At 35.5% G+C, this 21,235-nt stretch overlaps 1 protein-coding gene across 6 annotated transcripts in view; it reads right to left on the bottom strand.

Annotated features, from left to right (window-relative positions):
• The window catches only part of LAMA2 (laminin subunit alpha 2), a 631,365-nt gene that overhangs the window by 43,650 nt on the left and 566,480 nt on the right, over positions 1 to 21,235 (bottom strand). For all 6 annotated transcript variants that reach the window (XM_055391635.2, XM_055391626.2, XM_055391631.2 and 3 more), the window contains 6 exons: positions 19,732 to 19,875; positions 18,577 to 18,710; positions 16,375 to 16,534; positions 12,549 to 12,673; positions 8,434 to 8,596; positions 7,597 to 7,741 (listed from right to left, as the gene is read on the bottom strand). In XM_055391635.2, the coding sequence (XP_055247610.1) occupies positions 7,597 to 7,741; positions 8,434 to 8,596; positions 12,549 to 12,673; positions 16,375 to 16,534; positions 18,577 to 18,710; positions 19,732 to 19,875 (871 nt within the window). The remainder of the gene's footprint in view (positions 1 to 7,596; positions 7,742 to 8,433; positions 8,597 to 12,548; positions 12,674 to 16,374; positions 16,535 to 18,576; positions 18,711 to 19,731; positions 19,876 to 21,235) is intronic.

Genomic DNA, 21,235 nt, shown 5'->3' with positions numbered 1-21,235 from the left:
TAAAAATGCTAAATAACAAAGATATCTAATTAGGAATCAGATAATTAATTAGAAACATGCCTAATCTATGGCTCTTTCTGTAAGTTTTACTATCCACAGGAACTACTGGGATTTAGACTCATCTGCAAAGTGTCACTGTTGTAAAATATGATTGTACATGGAAGTGGAAGGGGATGTTGTACAAGGAAGTGGTGAGATCCAGGTACACTGTAAATTACATTTTAGACCAGGATGCTAAGTGTTGTGACAGAGGTACAGTCCTCATGCCTTCTTGCTTTTCTTTTGGGTCTCTCAAGGTATTTTTAATGTGATGAAGATAAGAATTCAGAAATAGATAGAAAAAAGGAAAGATGAGGCACTTCTCTGTTCAAACTGCATTGTTTAGAAAGCAGACAGGAACTCCTTATCTCATTGATCCCTCTCACTACCGCCCCCTTCTTAGGGGTCAAGCTAGGCTTTTTCTGAATTACATGCTTTTCTACCACATGTCCTTAGATCTAGCCTTTAACTACTTCATATGCATCCTTGATGCATATTGACATCAGTTCCGTAAGATGATAGATTTGGCCTCTAAACCTTTGTCTGATGTAGGATCTGAATTAGCAAGGGTTTGAAAATGGGCATTTGAACCAGTGGGTTATAAGGGAATTTCTAAATGTTTATTCTTTAGGATGCTAGTTTCTTGGATGTTCCTGGCTCAAATAAATATGACAAATACTGGGTTATACAAAGTTAAACATGTATCTTCTTAATTTTATAGCTGCCCAGATCTTTCAGCGTGCTAATATGCAATGCAATGTTCCTAGAGAAGGACATAGAGCAAAAAGTATTTCCCAAATTTATTTGACCACGAAATACTATTATTTTCACTCAACTCATCATCTTTCAGAATCAGTGTTCTTTGGAAAACACAGAGAAACATCAAATTCCAAAATTCCCTTGAAGTTTATAGCCCTATCATTTCAAAAAGATGTGTCTTCAATAAAATCAAACACAATTGCCTTATTAAAAAAGGACTAAAATACACATACCAATGGACACCTCAAACCAGACTTTTGTAAAAACAAACAAGAAAAATACCTAAAAGAATAATTGTCCTATTAAATATAGCTAGCAAGTTAAGATTTTAAAATTGAATTACTTTCACACACCTATTTTATTATTTTTATATACATAATTAGTTTCATACACATATATCTCCTTGACTGGACTGGGGGCTAAAAGAAAATAGATTTATAAAACTGTTTTCAAGACTTTTTCATATACATTCCTTTTTATCTAGATCGGCAAAGATATTTTCATATGGGGCTGTTGACTGGAAGATGAAAATAGTCTCTTTCTACAGACTTGGTGGGTATTTTAATGGTGTCTGAAAATGAGATTCTGCCTCTCTATCACAGGCAAGCCAGTGACTGGAGGTGGTTTTCCTCCTTATCCATGAATGAATATATGCATTTTTAGAAATCATTCTAAGAAAAAATGATTAAAGAGCAGCAACACAATTGAATTGAAATTCACTGGCCCAAAAGGTAACTGGCAGAGAGACAGGATGGCATATTTTTACTGACTTAAAGGGAGTGCTTTACGCTATCCTTCATGAGTGATAGCAATGAAGTGGGTTCTACCAGGAAATGCTAGTAAATGCTAATGCTTGCTTTTATTTCTTACCCTATGTCTTTTCTTTACAAAATAGAAAAGTAGGCTATTGACACAAAATTTCACAGTTGATGAGTTCAGATGTGATTTATAAGTAGGTAGGGAAATAAGGATTTTATTAAATAATAGACACAGAGTAGGGACTTAAGAAATATTTTATAATCAATGCTGAGTTGTTATAAGCTAAGTGTTTTTACTTTGGCTATTATTCTTTTGTTCTCTTTCTTGATCCACTGAAAATCTAATTGAGTGTTCTCAACTTTGCATCCTAATTGATGCATTTAGGGGATAGGGCACACTTCTGTCAGGGACTGTGGTTCTGTAACTGACTCAAGAAAGATGGGGAACACTCCTGAAGGACTGTACTTGAATTTCAAGAGACAGTGCTCTTGCCAACTAGTTGAGAATAATTCATATAAAACAAATAATCTGGTCACTGAAAAGGAGCAATCATCCACATTGCTGGAGCCTTATTTCAATTCCTCTCCCACTACTCTGTCATCTCTGGTCTTTAGCTAAAGTCCTCAGGGACCTGCCTATACCCAAACTCAGTGGAGTTCTTTTAAACTTTATCTGAATCCATGTTTGTGCAATATTTAATGCTGTTAGCATTTCCTTCCTTATAGGAAATTTCTTCTGGCTTCCATAATGTCAAGCTCTCTGGCTTCTTTTACCTTTCATTCTCAATCTCCTACCCCGGGGTCTATTTTTGAACACTTCTAAAATGTTGATGTTTTATAATATCCCTTCCTTTGCCCACATCTCAGGTTTTAGCCATCTGGGCAAACTCAAGTTTATATCTACTTACAATGTATTGATGACTTAAATGTATGTATGCTTGGACCTGATTTTTGCCTAAAAGTCCACATTCAACAGGTGAGACACCATCATCTATATTTTCCTTGCGTACTTTAAGCTAAACATTCCAAATCAAAATAATTATCATCTAACTCCCAAATCTGTATTACTTAACTTACTTTTTGTTGTTGGTCTTATGACCTCCCCATCCAATCTACTAAACTAGAGAGTCATCCTGACTTTCTCCTCACCACATCTAATCAATCAACGGCTTCACTAATTTCTTCTCCTAAATACCTCTAATATCTGTCCTATTTTTAAAACAGTTTTACTGAGGAATAATTAACATGCTATAATTTAAACCATGTTTGTAACACGCAATTGTATACACCTGCAGAACCACCACCACACTCAATGAACACATCCATCACCCCAGAAGTTTCTTTATGCTCATTTGTAATCCCTTCTTTTTGCCTTTTCATACATATACCATTCACAAGTAGCATCCGTCTGCTTTCTGTGACTATAGATTAGTTTACATATTCTATGTAATTTTATACAAATGTATTTTTTTGTCTGCCTAAATTTGCCTTTTTTGTCTGCCTATTTGGATATTCATCCATTTTGTATCTATATTAATACTTTATTTTTTATTGCTGAGTATTTTATTGCTAGTATTCCATTGTATGAGTATACCACAATTTATGTATATCTATTTACCTGTCGATGGATATGTGATTTGTTTTCAGTTTTTGAGTAACACAGATAAAAGTAATGTGAGCATTTTGGTACAAGTCTTTGTATAAAAAATATGCTTTCTTGTGTCCTGGGTGAATAATTAGGAGTGAAATGACTGGTTTGTATGGTAGATGTATAGTTAGTCTTTTAAGAAATGGCCAACCTCTTCCAATGTTATGCCACTTTATATCCTCAGCAGCAGTGTATGAGTTCCAGTGTCTCCACCTTCTGCCAGTACTGAGTATGGTCAGTCTTTTTAATTTTAGTCATTCTAATAGCTGTGTAGTGGTATCACATGGTGGATTTATTCTGCATTTCTTTGATGTCAATTCCCACTGCATCTCTTACTTCAAGCATAATTTACCTCCTGCCTAGACTATTATTGAACCCAATTGTTCACTCTGTCTTCAGTTTGGTCTTCTGACAATATGTCTTCCACATTGACACCTCGAGTAATATACTTAAATTGAAATTACCCTGTCACATCTCTACTTAAAATCAAGTTCATCAAGATGAACTGCAAACTCCTCAACACAGTTTAAACAGCTTCCTGTGATCTGGCCCTTGCCAACATGCCCAGCGTTATCTTCTATCACTCTTTTGAAATTTAAACTCCAATAATTCAAACTGATTACAACATCTGCCCAAATAATTCATGTTTTTATACATATTTATCTTTTCATATGATGCTTTTTGGCCTGGATCGCCTGCAACTGCTTCCACCCCTCCTACCCTCTCAACTAAAAAAGGACTTAGGGCTCAGTTAGTGCCTTATTTCTCTCCCTCCATATGTCTCCCTTGGTGTTTACTGTATCCTAAACAGATACAGTAATTTGCTACTTGTGCAGCAGGTAAGTTACTCAAGGGTAGGAACCGTATGCATCTTCACTGATGCAGCACAGCATCTGATGCATAGTTGGTATTTAATAAATGTGTCCTGTAAGAGCTAATCTTATCAAAGCAGGTAGTAAGGTTATTTTGCCAAGCCTTTCTTCTTTTCCTTTTAAATTTAGATTTTACTGCTTTAAGTGTGATCTTTGGATATTGCTACTGCAAGTCAATGACCATATGCTTGTAATCTATTGAGATTGCATTTTTCAACTTTATATAAGAAGTTTGCATTTTTCTTTTGTGAATTATTTGTTTATAACATTTGCTTTTTCCATTGCAGCTTCAATGCTTTTCTTTTTATAAGGAAAAATTAATACATATTAACTGACCTGCTATAGTAATAAAATACTTTAAAAGTATTAGAGAAAATATATTGGATATATGAGAATACATGTGGAAAAACAGAACAGCTATAGTTTTATTATAATAAAAAATTTCACCTGTTTAACTTGAGAAATTTGTGGTGAGACACCAGAGATAATAGAGAATGGGTAACAACCATGGGCAGAAGGTAGAAGTTCCCAGTCTAATTTAAGAATCAAAATTCTGAACAACTAAACCTCATAGGGCTTATTTTCTTTTTAACGGTGATACCATAGAGATACATTAGAGAAGTAAGGAGAATGATTCATGTCATTAATACCCAAAATAAAAGTGAGAATGACTGCTTGGTGCATTTGACAGGAGTATTCAGAAAGGCAAAAAGCAATGTGAGTCTAGAGTCAATTTGAAAGCCAAGGAGAAGACTTATAAATGAGAAGGTATCAGCCAACTGTGTCAAAGGGATTGAACTAGAAACCAGAAATGTAACAGAAGATACTGAGTAGGCTGGGATAAAGGAAAATTCTTTCTGATTTCTGGACCACAGAGTAGTAACAGTAACAGTAACAGTTAGTAGCTCTAGTAAAATCTGGAAAAATTAGACCTATTGGGGGAAGAACTTTCTGAATTGATGGAATGCTATAGTTACAGTAAACCTAAAACATATTTTTAAGTACTTTCACATTTATATGATTCTGTAACTTGACCTTTGACTAATATTGATTCAGAGCACAGATCTTTTGTTTATTTGTTTTAATGGATAGAATAAAAGTTGAGATAGCAGACTGATTATGGAAATTAGCGTTTCCAAGATGACCATTTATAAAAATTGTTCTCCTAAGTTGTTGAATCATTTTATCCCTGTTTGTTATACCGTACATCTACCAAGCATATTACTATCTTTAGAGTTTATAGCATTAGCCAATTCAGCTTAGTGTTCCGAATGTCTTTATTTTTATTTTTATTATTTTACAATTTTAGATTCAGGTGGTGCATATGAAGGTTTGTTTCATGGATATATCGCATAAGAGTGAAGTTTGGGCTTCTAGTGGACCCATCACCCACACAGTGAACACTGTACCCAATAGGCGATTTTTAAATCTTCACCCCTTTTCCTCCCTCCCCCCTTTTTGGAGTCCCCAGTGTCTATTGTTTCCATCTTCATGTCTTCGTGTATCCATTGTTTAGCTTCTCGCCTTGTAAGTGAGAAAATATGGTATTGGATTTTCTGTTTCTGGGTTATGTCACTTAGGATATAAGTCCAACAGGTCCATTCCTGTTGCTGCAAAAGACATGATTTCCTTCTTTTTTATGGCTGCATAGTATTCTGTGGTGTATATATACCACATTTTCTTTTCTCAGTCATCTGTTGATGGACATTTAGGTTGTCTTTTTTTCTTTTATAATGCATATCCATCTTCTCCTTCTTTCTTCAAATCTGTTATTCTACTACTATAGAAGAGAAGTTGGTGGGGAGACACTAGGCTCACCAGACTCCGTAGCATCCTAAATTGTTACATATCTCCAAACTGCTGCTAAAGAAACTTTACTAAAGCACAAGTCTTACGATATCACACCCTTTCTTAAAACTCTTAGAGTTCTTGGTATCCCTATAGCTTTCAGGATAAAGCTGAAACTCACTCACTTAGCTCATATGTCCCCTTATGCACTGGTTCTGTTATCTCTTGGCCCCTACTGATAATTTCCTGCCAACATTCATTCATGTAGGCTATGGATTCACTTGTAGTTACTAAAGCATTCCCCAAAGTGTGTTCAGCAGAATGCTAGTATTACAGGAATGGAAGGATTTCTCTGATTAAAGAAATTTGGGAAATGCTGGGTTAAACAGCTAAACATTCTTCTTACTGAACAACTAACTACACAGAGCTTCTGACATGCAAATGTGCATTGTGCCTCTCTTACACAGGAACAATGTATGCAGCAGCACTCCAAAATAAAGAATTGCAAAGCCAGTTTTTGTCCCATATGAGAGGTTTCTCTAGAGTTTCCTGTTGGAAATGCAGCTGGAAAAGGATGTGTTCTCTCTGATGACTCCAGGCTTTCACGCAACTTTCACTACTCTGAAATGTCCATACATGCTTTTCATCCAGCTAACTCCTCATCCAGCTTGTGCCTCAGGGTCACTCCAGTGGAAACTGACCTCTCTGTTTGACTCAAGTGTCTCTCTTCTGAGACTGCTCGCTGGCTACATACATCTCTATCACAGCAATTAGCTCTCTATCCTCTAACCATTGATACTTGTCTATCTCCCCAGTTCGATGCAAGTTCCTTGAAGGCAAGAACTTAGAACTTCATTTAGTTCTTACATGGTACTTAGAAGGTGCCTGGCAGATATGTATTAAATGCAGAAATGAAAGATGGTACAAATTTAAATTTAAATGTAAATTTTCATGAAATGTCACACTGGCATTGGCAACATTAATTGAGTCTATTTATATTAGCAGAAGTAACAAAGTCTCATTTGCAGATATTGGTAATGCCACACTACACAGAATTAGAGCAATTATGTACTTAAAAAGCAATAGCACTACACTCAGAACTAATAGACTTGGATTTCTGTCTTGGTTGTGAGATCTTTTATATATATGTCTGTGACCACATAAAAGTTTGAGTGTATATTTTACTTTCTCTAACACTGGAACAAAATACCTGCTTATGTGATCAGATAAAACAATGTTTGTGAAAGTGTTTTAAAATGTCCCCGAATCATAAACATGTCATGTTACTATTGATCAATTATTTACTTGCAGGCATACAAATGTTTGGCAATTTAAATGAGCAAAGAACTGATAACTATGCCCTACCACTCCTACAGATTCCACTGTGGGCCACTTTAAAGGAAATATCTTGACAAAATAGGGAGAAAAGAAAAGCACCCAACATTTTTCAAACATATTACAGGATATAATTTTGCAAGCTGTAAGACAGTTTTATGCTTTCAAATTAAGCTCTCAGTTTCAAAAGAAAATGATAGAGAAGCATTTGGCTCTTCAATCAGTCATGTCTAACCCAAATCACCTATAATCTAAGCCAAAAAAATGACTGTATAAATTTTTCACTGAACTCGTGAGTAGCTAAAATTATAGACGGAGCCTTCCTCTTGATCAGGTACATGTGCACTTTGGATTTCATGATTAAGGCCCATATTGCATTATTACTGTAAAAACTCACCTTGTTTTTGAATTCTTGACAGAGTGAATGATTTCCATTTCCCATCATTATGGTTTTGATTGCTGACAACGGAAGCCATTCCTGAGCCCAGATCATAACTGACTTTTATGTGCCCATCAGTGAGCTCCACACTCATGAAATCTCTCTATTAATAGAGTAAACATACACCAGTGGTTAGATATACAGAGAAGTATATGAGTGTTCACTTTTCTTGTGTGGTTTATGTTAGGGTCTTGTGGCTAAATTGCTGAATATGTCACTCTGTTGCAGAAATCCATTTTGAAAATAGAATTGGTGTTACTATTTTCTGAATTTTTGCGGCTGTGATATTATGATGCACATGGTCACAACCAAATTTCTAAGACATATCCTTTTATTACAGTCGTAAAATGTGAGTTCATCTGAAAACATATTAAGTGAAGCAAAAGGTATGTTCCCTGAAAGAATTCATTAAGAAATACTGACCAGAAAAAAATGAGGCCAAAGAATATTTATAATCACCTTTTCAACTCAGGTCTCTGAAAGAAGATTAAGGAAGCATTTTGCTGCTGTATGGCTCCATGCTGGGAAAAATTATTACCGGATGTATTGCTTAAAGGATTATGTGGGGAGTTGTACTGAAAATAAATAGTAATTAAATTGTATCTGTGATTAAAGTTATTATTGAAAATATATAAGCACTATCTGTATCACCCATTCTTGGCTGCCAGACAATCATCCCAGGCTTTTTAGAAAATAACTGATAATTTTACCAATAACTGATGATTTTACCAATAACTGATAAAAGAAGCAAACGCATTTTAGTCACGGAAACTCTCCTACGCATATGATCTTTACCAGGTCTCGTGTGGCAAGATACATCAGAAGAGCACTCGAAGAAAATGTTCTGAACTTGAACATGACAGTGGAGATGTTGGGGTACCAGCGAATGGGACGGCTGACCAATGCATAACCTTCTCCATCAAATTGAATAGTCCCCTCACTATCTTCCACCTGAGGACTGAGAAGAGAGACATTTCACATGAATCAGATCATATCTATTCGGTCTGTCGTTATTCAATGCATCACTGAATAGCAATGAGACTACAGGCTGTTGTAGGGCAGGAAATATCCTAAATACATCTTCGTTCCTTTCACTTATCTCCATCTCTACTGCCACCGTGCTAGAATAAGTAAAAACCATCTCTCACCTTTCATGAGGTGTGCAATAACTAAGTCATTAGTTTTTTAAAGTGCTTTATGTTTTGTAAAAGCACTTGGTAGTAGATAGTTATATTGATGCTTAAGGGTGTCTTAGTGGTATTTGGGCAAAGGGGCGGGGTTTCTGGATGGGCTGAGAATACATTATTACATTTCTTATATATAGGATCCTACTCTGAATATTTGCCTTCCAACAAACTTTTCTGGAACAAATTAGATTCAGACGATTAAGGAGGCCTGTATTTATTTGTATGGTGTTTTCTGTCTCCTTCACTAGAATGTAAATTTCATGAGACCATCTAACAGATTATGGGCTAGGTCCTATGTCAGGCACAAACTCAAAACATCTAGTACATACAGCACAGTACTTGGATCCTAGAATCCAGTTGATGTTTGTAGGATGACAAAGATTTTAGTATAGCAAATTACCTCACAGAGAATATATGTTTAATCAATATTGGATGCATAATTAATGAATATCTAAGATAAGTTTTGTGAATACATTTAACATATTTTTTCCAAACATGAGGCTATTTTTATGTATCTCTCTATCTACCTACCTGTCTGTCTGATGTTATTGCGATTGTGGAGATATCTGCGGGAAAGAGTTGTGGGCTGGGAGTGGCTAAACACAGAGCTGTAGATCCCCCCAGTTCATTTAATTCATTAGAAAACACTAGGAGAAACAAGGTAAGTCTGGCTTTGAATTGGTGACTATGGGATGAGAAATAATATGAGTCCTTCCAGGTACACTCTATAATATTTCGACATAGAATAGAATAGAGTTATCCTATTCATTCTGAATGCATTTACTAAAAAAGCCCCTACTCTTTCATAATTAATAAATGCTAAGCTTCTTAACTTGCCTTTTGTTTCTCTTTTGAACCTTGATGTCTGGTAAAGTTAGTATAGATTAATTATGCTATTTTGGAGCAGCTATGTTCTAGGTGAATATTGGGGCTAAGTCTATTAAAATATCACCATTTCAATGCTCAGCTAACTACATTTTACTTGCAGCAGCTTTTTTCCCCCTTACTTTAATCTTAATGTGAATTTTAGAAGCATGAGAAAAATAAGATACACTTTTAAAAATATCTTTGACAGATTACTCTTTCTAAAGCATAACAACAATTTTATCTCTTCTACTGACTATTGAATAGACGCAAATTTCTAAAACTGACATTCTAAGGTCTTTATGACATTTCCTTAGTCTACCTCTTTTAGCCTCATTTTTACATCTTCTCCATGAAATCACTCCTGCTCTTTAGTAGGAATGATTGCTCTTTATGTTCAAATGTGATAAGTGTTTTCCTGAAAACAACAAATAAACAAACAAGCAAACACCAGGAGTTCTATAAAAATTATTTTTACAAATAACAGGGCTTATGGGAAAATAGAGTTGCGGCTGACTGCTAAAAACTTACACAACTGTGTAATTAGAGAACTCACAAAACAATAACAATCCTGATCAAAGTATTAGCACAGCTCAAAAAGATACACTAAAACATTAAAAAATATAGGATTATTTCAGTATACATATCACTTCACCTTAAAAAGAAAATGTGAATATAGTTTGATGACAAGGGGTATAAGAAAGGGTTGACACTGCCAAGTGTTAGCGATGGGGCAAAAATGCACAATGACGGAAAAGACGTGGGCCACGAACATTTCCGAGATAGAGCGCTTGGCTAAATCAAGCTGAAGGCAGGCATATGGGTGAATGCACACTGTGTACAGGCTGTGTTGTGGCACAGTACTTTGAGGTTGGTGTCTTCAGCTATGTTGGTTTACTTTGGATTCAGCTACCATTATGGGGTAGAAAAAAAAACATGATTATGCTGGGAAGAAGTGTGTATGAACCTCTGTGGCCACTGCATCTTACCCGAATCATTCTCCCATTTGCCAATCTTGTATGAGTGAATTCACACTTGTTCTTTTCTAAAAACACTCCGGCTTCCCACTCTTCCTCCCTTTGCTCTTACTGGTTTCAGGAATTAGAATGTTCTTCACATTTCTTCTGCTATCTCCTCTTTTTGGACTCTTACCTCAGGTCAAGACCATTTCAAATGTCACCTCCTTTGTGAAGTAGATCATGATGCCCTTAATCTGATGTGGGTAATTGTAGTATACTCCAAATGTGCCTTTTTAAAGGGACTTTTATTATGCCTGATATTTGAACTATTTTAGTATTTGTTTTTTCCTCCCTTCTTGGTGATGTCTTTTCATGGCTAGGACTAGGCTGTATTCATTCTAGCATCAGGAAGTTGTAAACGTGAATCTCTGCAACCTACAAAACACCCTACGTATACATAGGAATACTCTTATAATCATAAATTAGCATAATACTTTATGTGTTGAAGTGCAAAATCTTTGCAGAATTGATAATTAGTGATGTTACAGTTTCACATGACATGCACTGCTGAATGGATATTTAAATGCCTTAGACGTTTTGTTGATAATAGGCTTTTGAAAATCCTACTTTGAAGTTTACCAAAGAAACGCTTAGGGAAAAGTTGGTGTTTGTTTGTGAGTAGCAGAATATTAATGTGGGCTTCACCGTCTTTCATGTATTGAAAGAATTTTACAGACAACCTTCCATGTTAAATTTTGTTGAAGATTATTGACAAAACCATTTTAAACAATGAATGGGTCACGCTTTCAAACTATCCTCAATTTCATGTTGACAAGTCCATGATGTCAAAAAGAAACAAAGAGTTGGAAGTTAAGACTTTTAGAGGGATAACATTTTGGGGCTACTTTTTTCTATGAAACTCTAGAGATGTAGAGAAAGAAATGTGAAGTGTACTCTGCTAGGATTTGGGTCCTAGAAACGTATGTATATCCTTTAAATGGAAAATAACACAAACTCCTTAGCACTTAATGGTTTTTGAGTTGCTGTATGACATGTTAACTTTGCAGGTATTTAAAGTATGTTTTATAGTCTTAATTTAATAAAATTGCTTTAGGCTTGGGTGATAAGTGGGCTCTAAGATTTTTATGCTGAGAAATCCTCTACTTCTAGCTAAATATTTTATATCCTGTATTCATTTTTATATAAAAATGTTTATTCTCTACACATGCTTAGTATGATAGGATGTTAAATATTTTCAAATTCCTATTCATTCTACCCTCTATCTTATAATTGAGGTCATGTATTAGGAACTTTCCTCCTGGACTATCTCGGCCCCTTGTTCTCCTTCTCTCTTGAAGCAGAATCATTAAATCCCATAGGTTTCCAGTTGAAGTACTTGTAGGATCCTATGTGTCAATTAAAAAAAAATCCTGTAAGAGATAAAACCTAGGCTGGGGTTCTAATTTCGTTATAAACATAAATAGAGTGAATTCATGCTCAGCAAGACCTGAAACTTAATCAGTTTGGGGAAAGCTCTCTTTAGGAAAAAAAAATTATAACAATGAGGTACTCACAGACACAGAAAAACCCCTCGACATGAAGGAACACTGGAGTGGAAACTTAACTGATTGTAGCCAAAATCTCTTACCTTTGCAAATTTTATAAAAACATATGACTATGCAAATGTACTGCTAGTATACCTCCCAGGGCCTTGAAAAATGCCTGTGCAAATGCAGGCAGGGACTTGAAGATTCATTAGTTTTGTGGTAATTCCACCTCTGAGTATAATCCTTTCAAACCTGCTCCACATCATCCACATGATAATAGAATATTATGCAATAAAATCGAAGCTTTTATTATGCACAGGACAGACCCTGGGAGAGTTCTCATCTCAACTAACCTGACAGTGCATCCTTTGCAGTCACCTTCTTTTTCTCGGAAATTCCACAAACCTATAGGTTTGTTGTCAAAGTATGTTTCTCCCATGCAGCCAGTGAATGTAATCACACGTACAGCATCAGCCTTCTGCAGAAAGAAATACCGTTATTTGCTAGAATTTGGAATTTCACAAATAATCTTGGTTTATCCATGAGAGTTATTATCAGCAGAAACTAAAGTTATCATTATCCATTCTTTCTGATATTTTGGCATATGTACATATTCATCTTTTCATCATATTCTGTCCGTATCCTTAGAGCTACTACAGGATGAGTCAACAACAGGGGAAAAGCTCAACTATTTAATCTACGAATGCTGATTACTTTTTGCTATACCAGTTTTCATCATCAGTAAATAAACACTTCCTAGCTTCTAACTTTAGGTGAGCTGCTGACCTTCTCCACAATTCTATTCTTTTGTCTGTAATGTGGAATTTTTGTGAGAATAAAGTTAGATAATTTATTTATGACACCAATCTCAGTGCCTGATATACAGAAGGTGTTCAATAAATGCTAGTGCTCCTACATAATTTTCTTTGGGCAAATTTGGGCCATGCATACACAAAGCTTTTTCCCCTGAGATCAGAAGAAAGGGGACACGCTGATGACGTAGAAGAGATTTTTTAAAAGCACTTGTATAAATCACTCTATGGTAGTGCTGCTATAAATTTTTAAATTTCTGTTCACAGCCAAGAAGATTTCGAGTTCAAGGGAATAAAGAAAAAGTAAGCAACTTTGTAGGAAATGAGACCACGTTGGTGTCGTTTGCTTGTATACACAGCACAGGGCCTGGAGTCAAATAGAGAATCGACAAATAATCTGATCAAATTCAATCCTGGTGTCATTTTCACAGGAAAAGTCTTAGGCTTGATACACAATCATGAAGAAAGAGAATGACCTGGTCCCTCCTAGAGAAGTTTGTTGTAAATTGAAACAACTGTTTTGGCATTGACATATTACAAATGTTTTGGTAAATGACAGATCACATATATGATGGTGCTTCCATAAAATTATAATACTGTATTTTTACTGTACCTTGTTTATGTTTAGGTACACAAATACTTACCATTGAGTTACAACTGCCTACAGCATTCAGTGGAGGAACATGCTGTACAGGCTGTAGCCCTGGAGCAGTAGGCTATACCATAAAGCCTAGGTGTGTAGTAGGCTGTACCATCTAGATTTGTGCAAGTACTGTACACTTTATGATGTTTGCACATTGAGGAAATTGCCTAATTCCAACTTTCTCAGAATGTATTCTTGTCATTGAGTGACACATGACTGTACTATATTCTGGTGCCTACAACTTTAAAAACTCTGTGCCAAAGTGAACCCATATTTACTCAGATTATCTGGGAAAAACATGCATTGACTCATTTGGTTTTTAGAACACACATAAGAAAACAGTTACTGAATAGTTAAAATTTTAAATAGTAAAATCAGTTACTGAATAGTTAAAAGCATAGACTGTACTGTACTTGCACAAATCTAGATGGTATAGCCTACTACACACCTAGGCTCTATGGTATAGCCTACTGCTATGGTTTTAGGTTAAACCCGTCAACAGGTACATTTCCCACTGCTGTGACCATGTACTGCACAGCCGCATAGAAAGATTGTTGATCGGAGCCCCTGACTTGCACATTGGAGTCGTTCTTGCAATGCTCTGTCATCAGTCTGAACCTCTTAATTTTCTAGAGACTGATTATCCTACTTGTGAATTCTGCTTGCTTTTTGCTTCTTCTTGCATCCTGAAAAGCTATATTTGAGAGATTTTCCTGCTCATTTGAATTCTCATGAGCAAGTTCATTTAGTTGTTTTCAGCTTTTGGTTCATATTCTGGTGTGGCAGTAGCCTTGAAATTCTTGGCCAAAATGATTTCCTAAGGTTTGCTATAGATTTCATTTGTTCATGTTTTCTTTCTTTTTCTGAGACTGACAGAATACTGTTTTTGTGCCAATTACATTTGCATAATAATTATTAAGGTACAATTTAAGGTGTGACTACCACATCTCAGCTATTTGCCATATATTTTATACACACTATGGTAGTGTGTGTTTCACTATTCATTGTGGCAGTGAAGCAAGATGTTGAGAGTGAAGACCACTGTGCCTATTAACCTATGTTCAAATCCCAGCTCTGCTAATTACTGTGTGACCATGGTCAAGACATTTAACATCTCTCTTCTTCAGATTCCTTAACTACAGAATGAGAATATTAGTATCTACCTTGCTATAGTGTGAATGTTTGTGTCCCTCCCAAAATTCATATGTTAAAATCCTACCCGCCAAAGTGATGGTATTAGGAGGCAGGGCATTTGAGAGGTGAGTTTTAGATGGTGAGGGGCAGGGCCTTCATGAATGAAATTAGTGCCCTTATAAAATAGGTCCAAAGGAGCTTGTTCACTCTTTCTACTATGTGAGAACAGCAAGAAGCCTCCTTCTATGAAAAACTGGCTCTCACTAAACACCAAATCTGCCAGTACCTTGATCTCAGACTTCTTAGCTTCAAGAATTGTGAGAAATAAATGTTTGTTTATTTATAAACTACCCAGTTTCATGGAATTTTTCTTATAGCAGCCCTAATGGACTAAGACATACTTTTTCGGGTTGTTGTAAAAATTAAACAAGTTAATTCATGTAAATTACTGAGAACATTACTTAGCATATAGGAAGAGTTATAAGAATATTAAAAAATGTATTATTGTATCCTACAATATGCAAGCAAGGTAGATATTTTTATCATTCTTTTCTAGTTGAGATAACCAAAGCCCAAGGGGTTAAGTGACTTGTCTAAGGTTATATTTTAGCAAGTGGAAGAGGAGGAAATCCAACCTGGATTTGATTTCAAAATTCATGGCTTTTGTACTACTGTGTGCTATCCCTATATTTATCTATCTGTGAAGGAGAGAAAGTTGATAATATGACTATATATTACTATGTACCATATACATTTATATGAAGTTCTAAGAAACGAGGATAACTTCAGCGTGTGGTTTTGGAATAAATTCTCATACTTTAGAGTCACATCTCATACTCAAAGTAAATAAAATAACCTCATTCTATATGAAGGTTGAGTCCTCATAAATTTGGGGTCACCCTGGCTTTTCACATTTTCTGACTAATCTCATCTCAGGATGATTCTGACAAGCCCAGGATTATCCATTATATTTGGTTGTGCTGCTGCATCTCACCCATAGTGGTTTCCCAACACCTAATTCCATTTAATCAACACAAGCTTCTTTAAAAGGCAGGCATTCTGCAATTTGAAATGCGCAAGGACTGTCATGAAGCAATTATGAATATTAAGTGCATCACCCTATAAGAATAAGAGCAACTTGAAAACTTTAAAAACCAGATCATGTTTTGAAAGCTTATAGCTCCTGTGATATTTCCCAAAGTATTCATAAATCTTTTAATTAGATGTGAGTACGAACTTTATAGCACTTCATATCTATAAATCATAAATCGATTCAGAAGATGAGGTATACTTAAAAAACACTTTGCTCTTGAGGCAACTAAAACAAGAATATACAAAAAACTGATGCCACAGATAAAGACAAAACAACAGCTGTTTAAATAAATACACATAAGCTTAAAAATACTGTGTTTCCAGGTTGAATCTTCAAAGAAGAAAATTCTTACTCAAAGTAAATTCATGTTTTCGTAAATGCAAGTTAAGTAAAATGTGATCAAGTTTTACAGAGCTTTATCATACCTTCTCCTGAAGTAATTATGTCAGGAGATGTCAACAAAGATGAAATAAACAGGAGGAGGATGAACACATTACCTTTAATTTCCCAGTCAGGCCACCAACAAACAGCATTGCATTTGCATCCACATCTAGAATAGTGTACCCTGGAGGAGACGTCGAATGGTATGTGCTGGGCACAATGCTGGCTTTGGGTCCATCCAGGGCTCTCACAGAAATAGTTCCATTTCTCCCAGTTCTTCAAGGGTACGTGTTGAAGTGAAGGGGAGGAACATACAGAAAATGAAATATGCATCACATTTCTGGTAATTCCAGATTTAAAAGATATAAAATGCAGAGACTTGTTTTTAAGAATTTAAGAGAAAACTGGCTGTTTAGTTTCTAACATTCCAAATTCATTAGATCTCAAATCAATACTCAGAGTCTGATCTTGGCTCAACACTTACATCAGTTTCAACCAGAACCAGTGAGCACCATGTCCTGATTCTGTGTGTGTTCATTGACATGAAATGACACAGCAGCAGTTAACTGATGGAATTGCTATTGGTTAAGTGGAAAGCCTTTTTCCTATGGCTTACATAATAATTTACTATTTACCAACACATACAATTTATGCAAGTTTATATTACTTTCTTCAGCATTTTGCCTAATTTAATTCAGCTAGTGGACCCCAAATGAGCCACCCTTTCATATCATAAGCTGCATGATTTCTCCTAAAATTCTTTATAATATCTTGGATCCCAGTTTGTTGAAGTAGTCTTCCTAGAATGGTATATCTTTTATTGTTTGGCACAGCATCTTAATATATACAGTACAATATCCACCCTTCAGATTTCAGTGTACAAATTGCATAGAAGTTCAGTTTTAAATTCAATTAACAGAATTTTGAAAGCTATTATCATTTTATTTCATTTTCTTTTTTAAGTGATTGATTTCCATGAGCTGTTAAATATGAAAATCTGGTCTCTCTTTTGAGACAAGCAGTCATAACAAAACTTCGATGTCATATTTCTCTGCCTGCTGTCTCATTTTGGTAATCTTTTTTCTTTGAGGATGCAATGTTAAGTGAAATACATGGTAACAAAAGAATGAATTTATCAAATAAGGTTCACCTTCTTTAACAGAATGTATCTTTTCTGAAAGAAGAACTGTACTTTATGAGTATAAATGTCCTTAAACCCAGTTAAGTACTTAATTCCCTCAACACCACCAAACACGCAAGCACTCTGTCACTCTCTCTCACACATGCACACACACTTTTGCTGAAAAACTTCCTTAAAAAGAACTAAAAATATTGCTTCTCATTTTTTTTATAACTTTTTTTTTAAGAGATGAAGTCTTGCTATGTTGCCCAGGCTGGACTGCAGTGGTTATTCACAGGCATGATCATCATGGACCACAGCCTTGAATTCCTGGGCTGAAGTGATCCTCCTGCCTCAGCCTCCCAAGTAGCTGGGACTACAGCACATGCCATTGCACATGGCTCTTTCTTTTAAACTTTTCATTATGGAAAAAATTAAGTATCTACAAAACAGCATGAAACTCTATATATCACCCAGAGTCAACAATTACCAGTTCTTTAAGTCTTCTCTGTCTCTGATCAGCTTCATGTCTAGCCCTAGGCCCTTAACCATAGCTTTCAACTGTTAGCTGCTTTGGGTTTAACAGGGAGTTGAGAATTGGGAAAACAAGAAGAGAAAATGGGAGGGAAGTGCCGAAGACAGGGATAGTTCTGTAAGTAATCTATATGGTACTAGACGTTGATAATTGCATTACAGCTCCAAAGATAGAATAACTGAATCAGTTCTCAGTTACTTCCCATTTTAAGTAGTGTGGACCTGGTATGTTACATAAGAATTTCAGTGTTTTGAAACTGCATTTTTCTATGGTGGCTATGTAGACTAAAGGAGGAGCTGTGTACAACAAAGACAGGCAATAATGGTGCTCTTATGCTTTGGCTTGTATTCCATAAGAATAAGTGGCAGTACTTTCTTCAGGCAAAATAGGAAGCCTGAAACAGCGACACCCCCAAATTCCTACCAGACACAAGATGAAGGGGTCAGAAATGGAGTTGTTCCTCTGGTCAATACCTGGAAGGTTTGTCAGTTCCTAAGAAGTATGACAAACATACCCACTCCCAGACATGTATAAAATTCATACACGTGTCTACATGCATACACAGTTACCTTATTGAAATGGAAATAGGAGTTTTCTTATAAACTGGGAAACTACTTCAAAATTCTATCATTTAATTATCTTAATCTTTATTAAGTTGGTTACCTTGATGCTACGATACGGTACCAATATGAGTCATCAATAGTCAAATCTGGGTACTCTACACGTCCAACTCCAGATCCAACATCCCAGAGGAAGCTGACTTTGCCTTTACGCATTTCTATAGCCAGAAAGTCAATCTAGTTCAGAGAAATACAAAAACAAGAGATATCAGATATAAAGCACTTTTAAAGAGGAGACCAGCAGAGTGTTTTTCAATAAGCGCCATTTGCAGACATGTGAAATGATTAGGAGCTTCATGATAATACTTGTCAAATAATATTTATTATACATTAAAATAATATTTTATTTTTATATCCTTAAAGCAAAAAAAAAAAAGTCCATAATGCTCAGGCATATTTGTTAATTTTACCAATTCTAATTAAGTCTAATTTTGAGACCAAAGCCTTTCTCACTCTGATACTTGTGGTAAAGATAAAAACAAATATTTAAATTCGGAATCCATTATTATTTTCACCAAGGACACTGACATTTTTGAGGGGGCAGCTATGATTTTATTTCCCAAATTGACCCAGAATTCCTTACCCAAATGGCAAATATTGACTTATGCCATGAATGATTTGTTAAGAAGTCATATTCACTTTGGAAGATCCCCATGCATGCAAAGTCAAATAGTTCAAATGGAAGAAATTAGAACTTTATGGGTGGGCTTTTGTAGATATAATCGGTGTCATTTCAGTTCAGGTCATAAATTCAACACAAGTTAGAAGAGTTTTCATTGGTAAAAAAAATAGTACGCACTTTGCTATTTTCATTTCATTAACGGAAGAGTTTATTGTAATTTAGTTTGAACAGTAAATAAGATAAATAAATAAGAAGTAAATAAAATAGCTTTATTCTCATTAGCATTCTTAAATCGCTGGATCTGAAAGTATAACAGAAATGATGGTATACTGACAAATGGAAGTAAACGTGACTAAACACTGTAGTTTTCTTCCTTTCATTTGACTTCTAACTTACTTTGACTTCTGACTTAATTTGACTCTTCAGAATTTCGTAAGGTAAGACGTTGAGGTTTTCAAATCTGAAAGCCTATGTTAGACCATTTGGGGACCATGTTATTGGATTCTATACATTTTCGGATTAACCTCTAGCTATACACATACAGCAGCCTAATGAAAAGTTGAATATTAGACTTACAAATTTGGCACTTCCAAGATAAAAGAGGAGGTTATCAGCAACAGCTGTCTTTACGTTGACAACAATATTATTGTAACTTCCTTTCTTGATTTCTGGTTTGTATGTTCGAATGCAGTCACCTCCTGAAGACACAGATACTTTGATCTTTAAGAAAAACAAGGTACAAAGAACCAAGAGTAAATCTCTCAGAAAGTTTGAAGTAGCTTCCATACAACCACAAAGCCATCATCGTTTCTTCTTTGAAGTTATTTTCTATCATCAAATACTATAATTAAACACCCATATGCAGACACCATTATACTCATTAACAAGGGCACAGAAGAGCAGTTTTCCACTAGAATTTTGACAATGAGCTGTTCACAGTTCCATGTCTTGTTAGCATACTATTTTTTGAAGCATGCAACTAACAAACTTCTAACGTCATACATTTCTCCGTTATGAATATGGGAACATTTTAGGCAGGTGATTTTACATGGAGCTAATGAGAATGATCTTCATTAAGGTTGTTTAATGAAATTTTACAACTGAAATTTCAGCGGTTTTGGTATCACTTAAACTAAGAAACTATTTTTCTTTTAGTTTTCAAGAGGAAATTACCAACCCTCCTATACTCTTACAGTTGAAAGAGGACAAACAGATTTTGTTCTAGATGTTCTAACAATAAGAAGAATATTAATCATTCCACTCCGAACATACATTTCAGAATAAATTATACCTTTTCATGAAGTTGTCAGGAAATGAAATGGAAATAATTTCCAATGGCTATCACTACTAATGTATTTAACAGCTCCCTTTTCTTTTGAATAATACCTTAAAAATTACTATAAATTGCTAAAAAAGCAATGCCTATATGAATAGAGTAATACTGTTCATACCAATTTTTACTTACATTTAGAGAGCCTTCCTTCAATCATAAATAACACTAGTTGATTATTTGATTTAATTTCTGTAGGGTCAGATGGAAAATCACCATCAAAGGGTTACTTTCAGGATAGCAAAATAGTTGCTTGGACTCAGAGAGAATCTGTAACTTTGCTCATTGATAGCGCTCCAGAAGGAGGCAGAGAGAGGGGAAGATGTAAAATCTCTCTTTGCCATTTGTTCAAATGCCCTCTTGGCCTTCACTAGCAGTGAATTTCCATTTTTTCATTTCTTCCAGCATTTTGTGCTACTCGTGTAATTTGCACATTTGGAAGAAAACCAACTAGCATCATCATTACCCCCATGGAAGGGCTGTGCAGACTCCCAATAAGATAGCCTAGAAACCAAAACAGCCTCCATATGATCATGACACCAGGAGGTGTCTCCAAGAGCCTCATTTGTGTTTGAGTATGGGCAGAACTGTGGCCCTTCTCCAAGGGTCATGAAAGTATACTGCAAAGGTTGGGTGCCAAATTGGTTGGATTCAAAAGAGAAGGCTAAAGAGGGATTTTTGCAATAGGTAAATTCATATAGATTTGAGACCTTCTGGGAATACAGAAGATCTGTTACGTCTCCCACAGAC

The sequence above is a fragment of the Gorilla gorilla genome, chromosome 5 (genome assembly GCF_029281585.2).
Source record: "Gorilla gorilla gorilla isolate KB3781 chromosome 5, NHGRI_mGorGor1-v2.1_pri, whole genome shotgun sequence".
In the NCBI taxonomy this organism is placed as follows: Eukaryota; Metazoa; Chordata; class Mammalia; order Primates; family Hominidae; genus Gorilla; species Gorilla gorilla.
The sequence above is the reverse complement of the archived record's forward strand: the minus strand, read 5'-3'. Positions and strand labels throughout refer to the sequence as shown.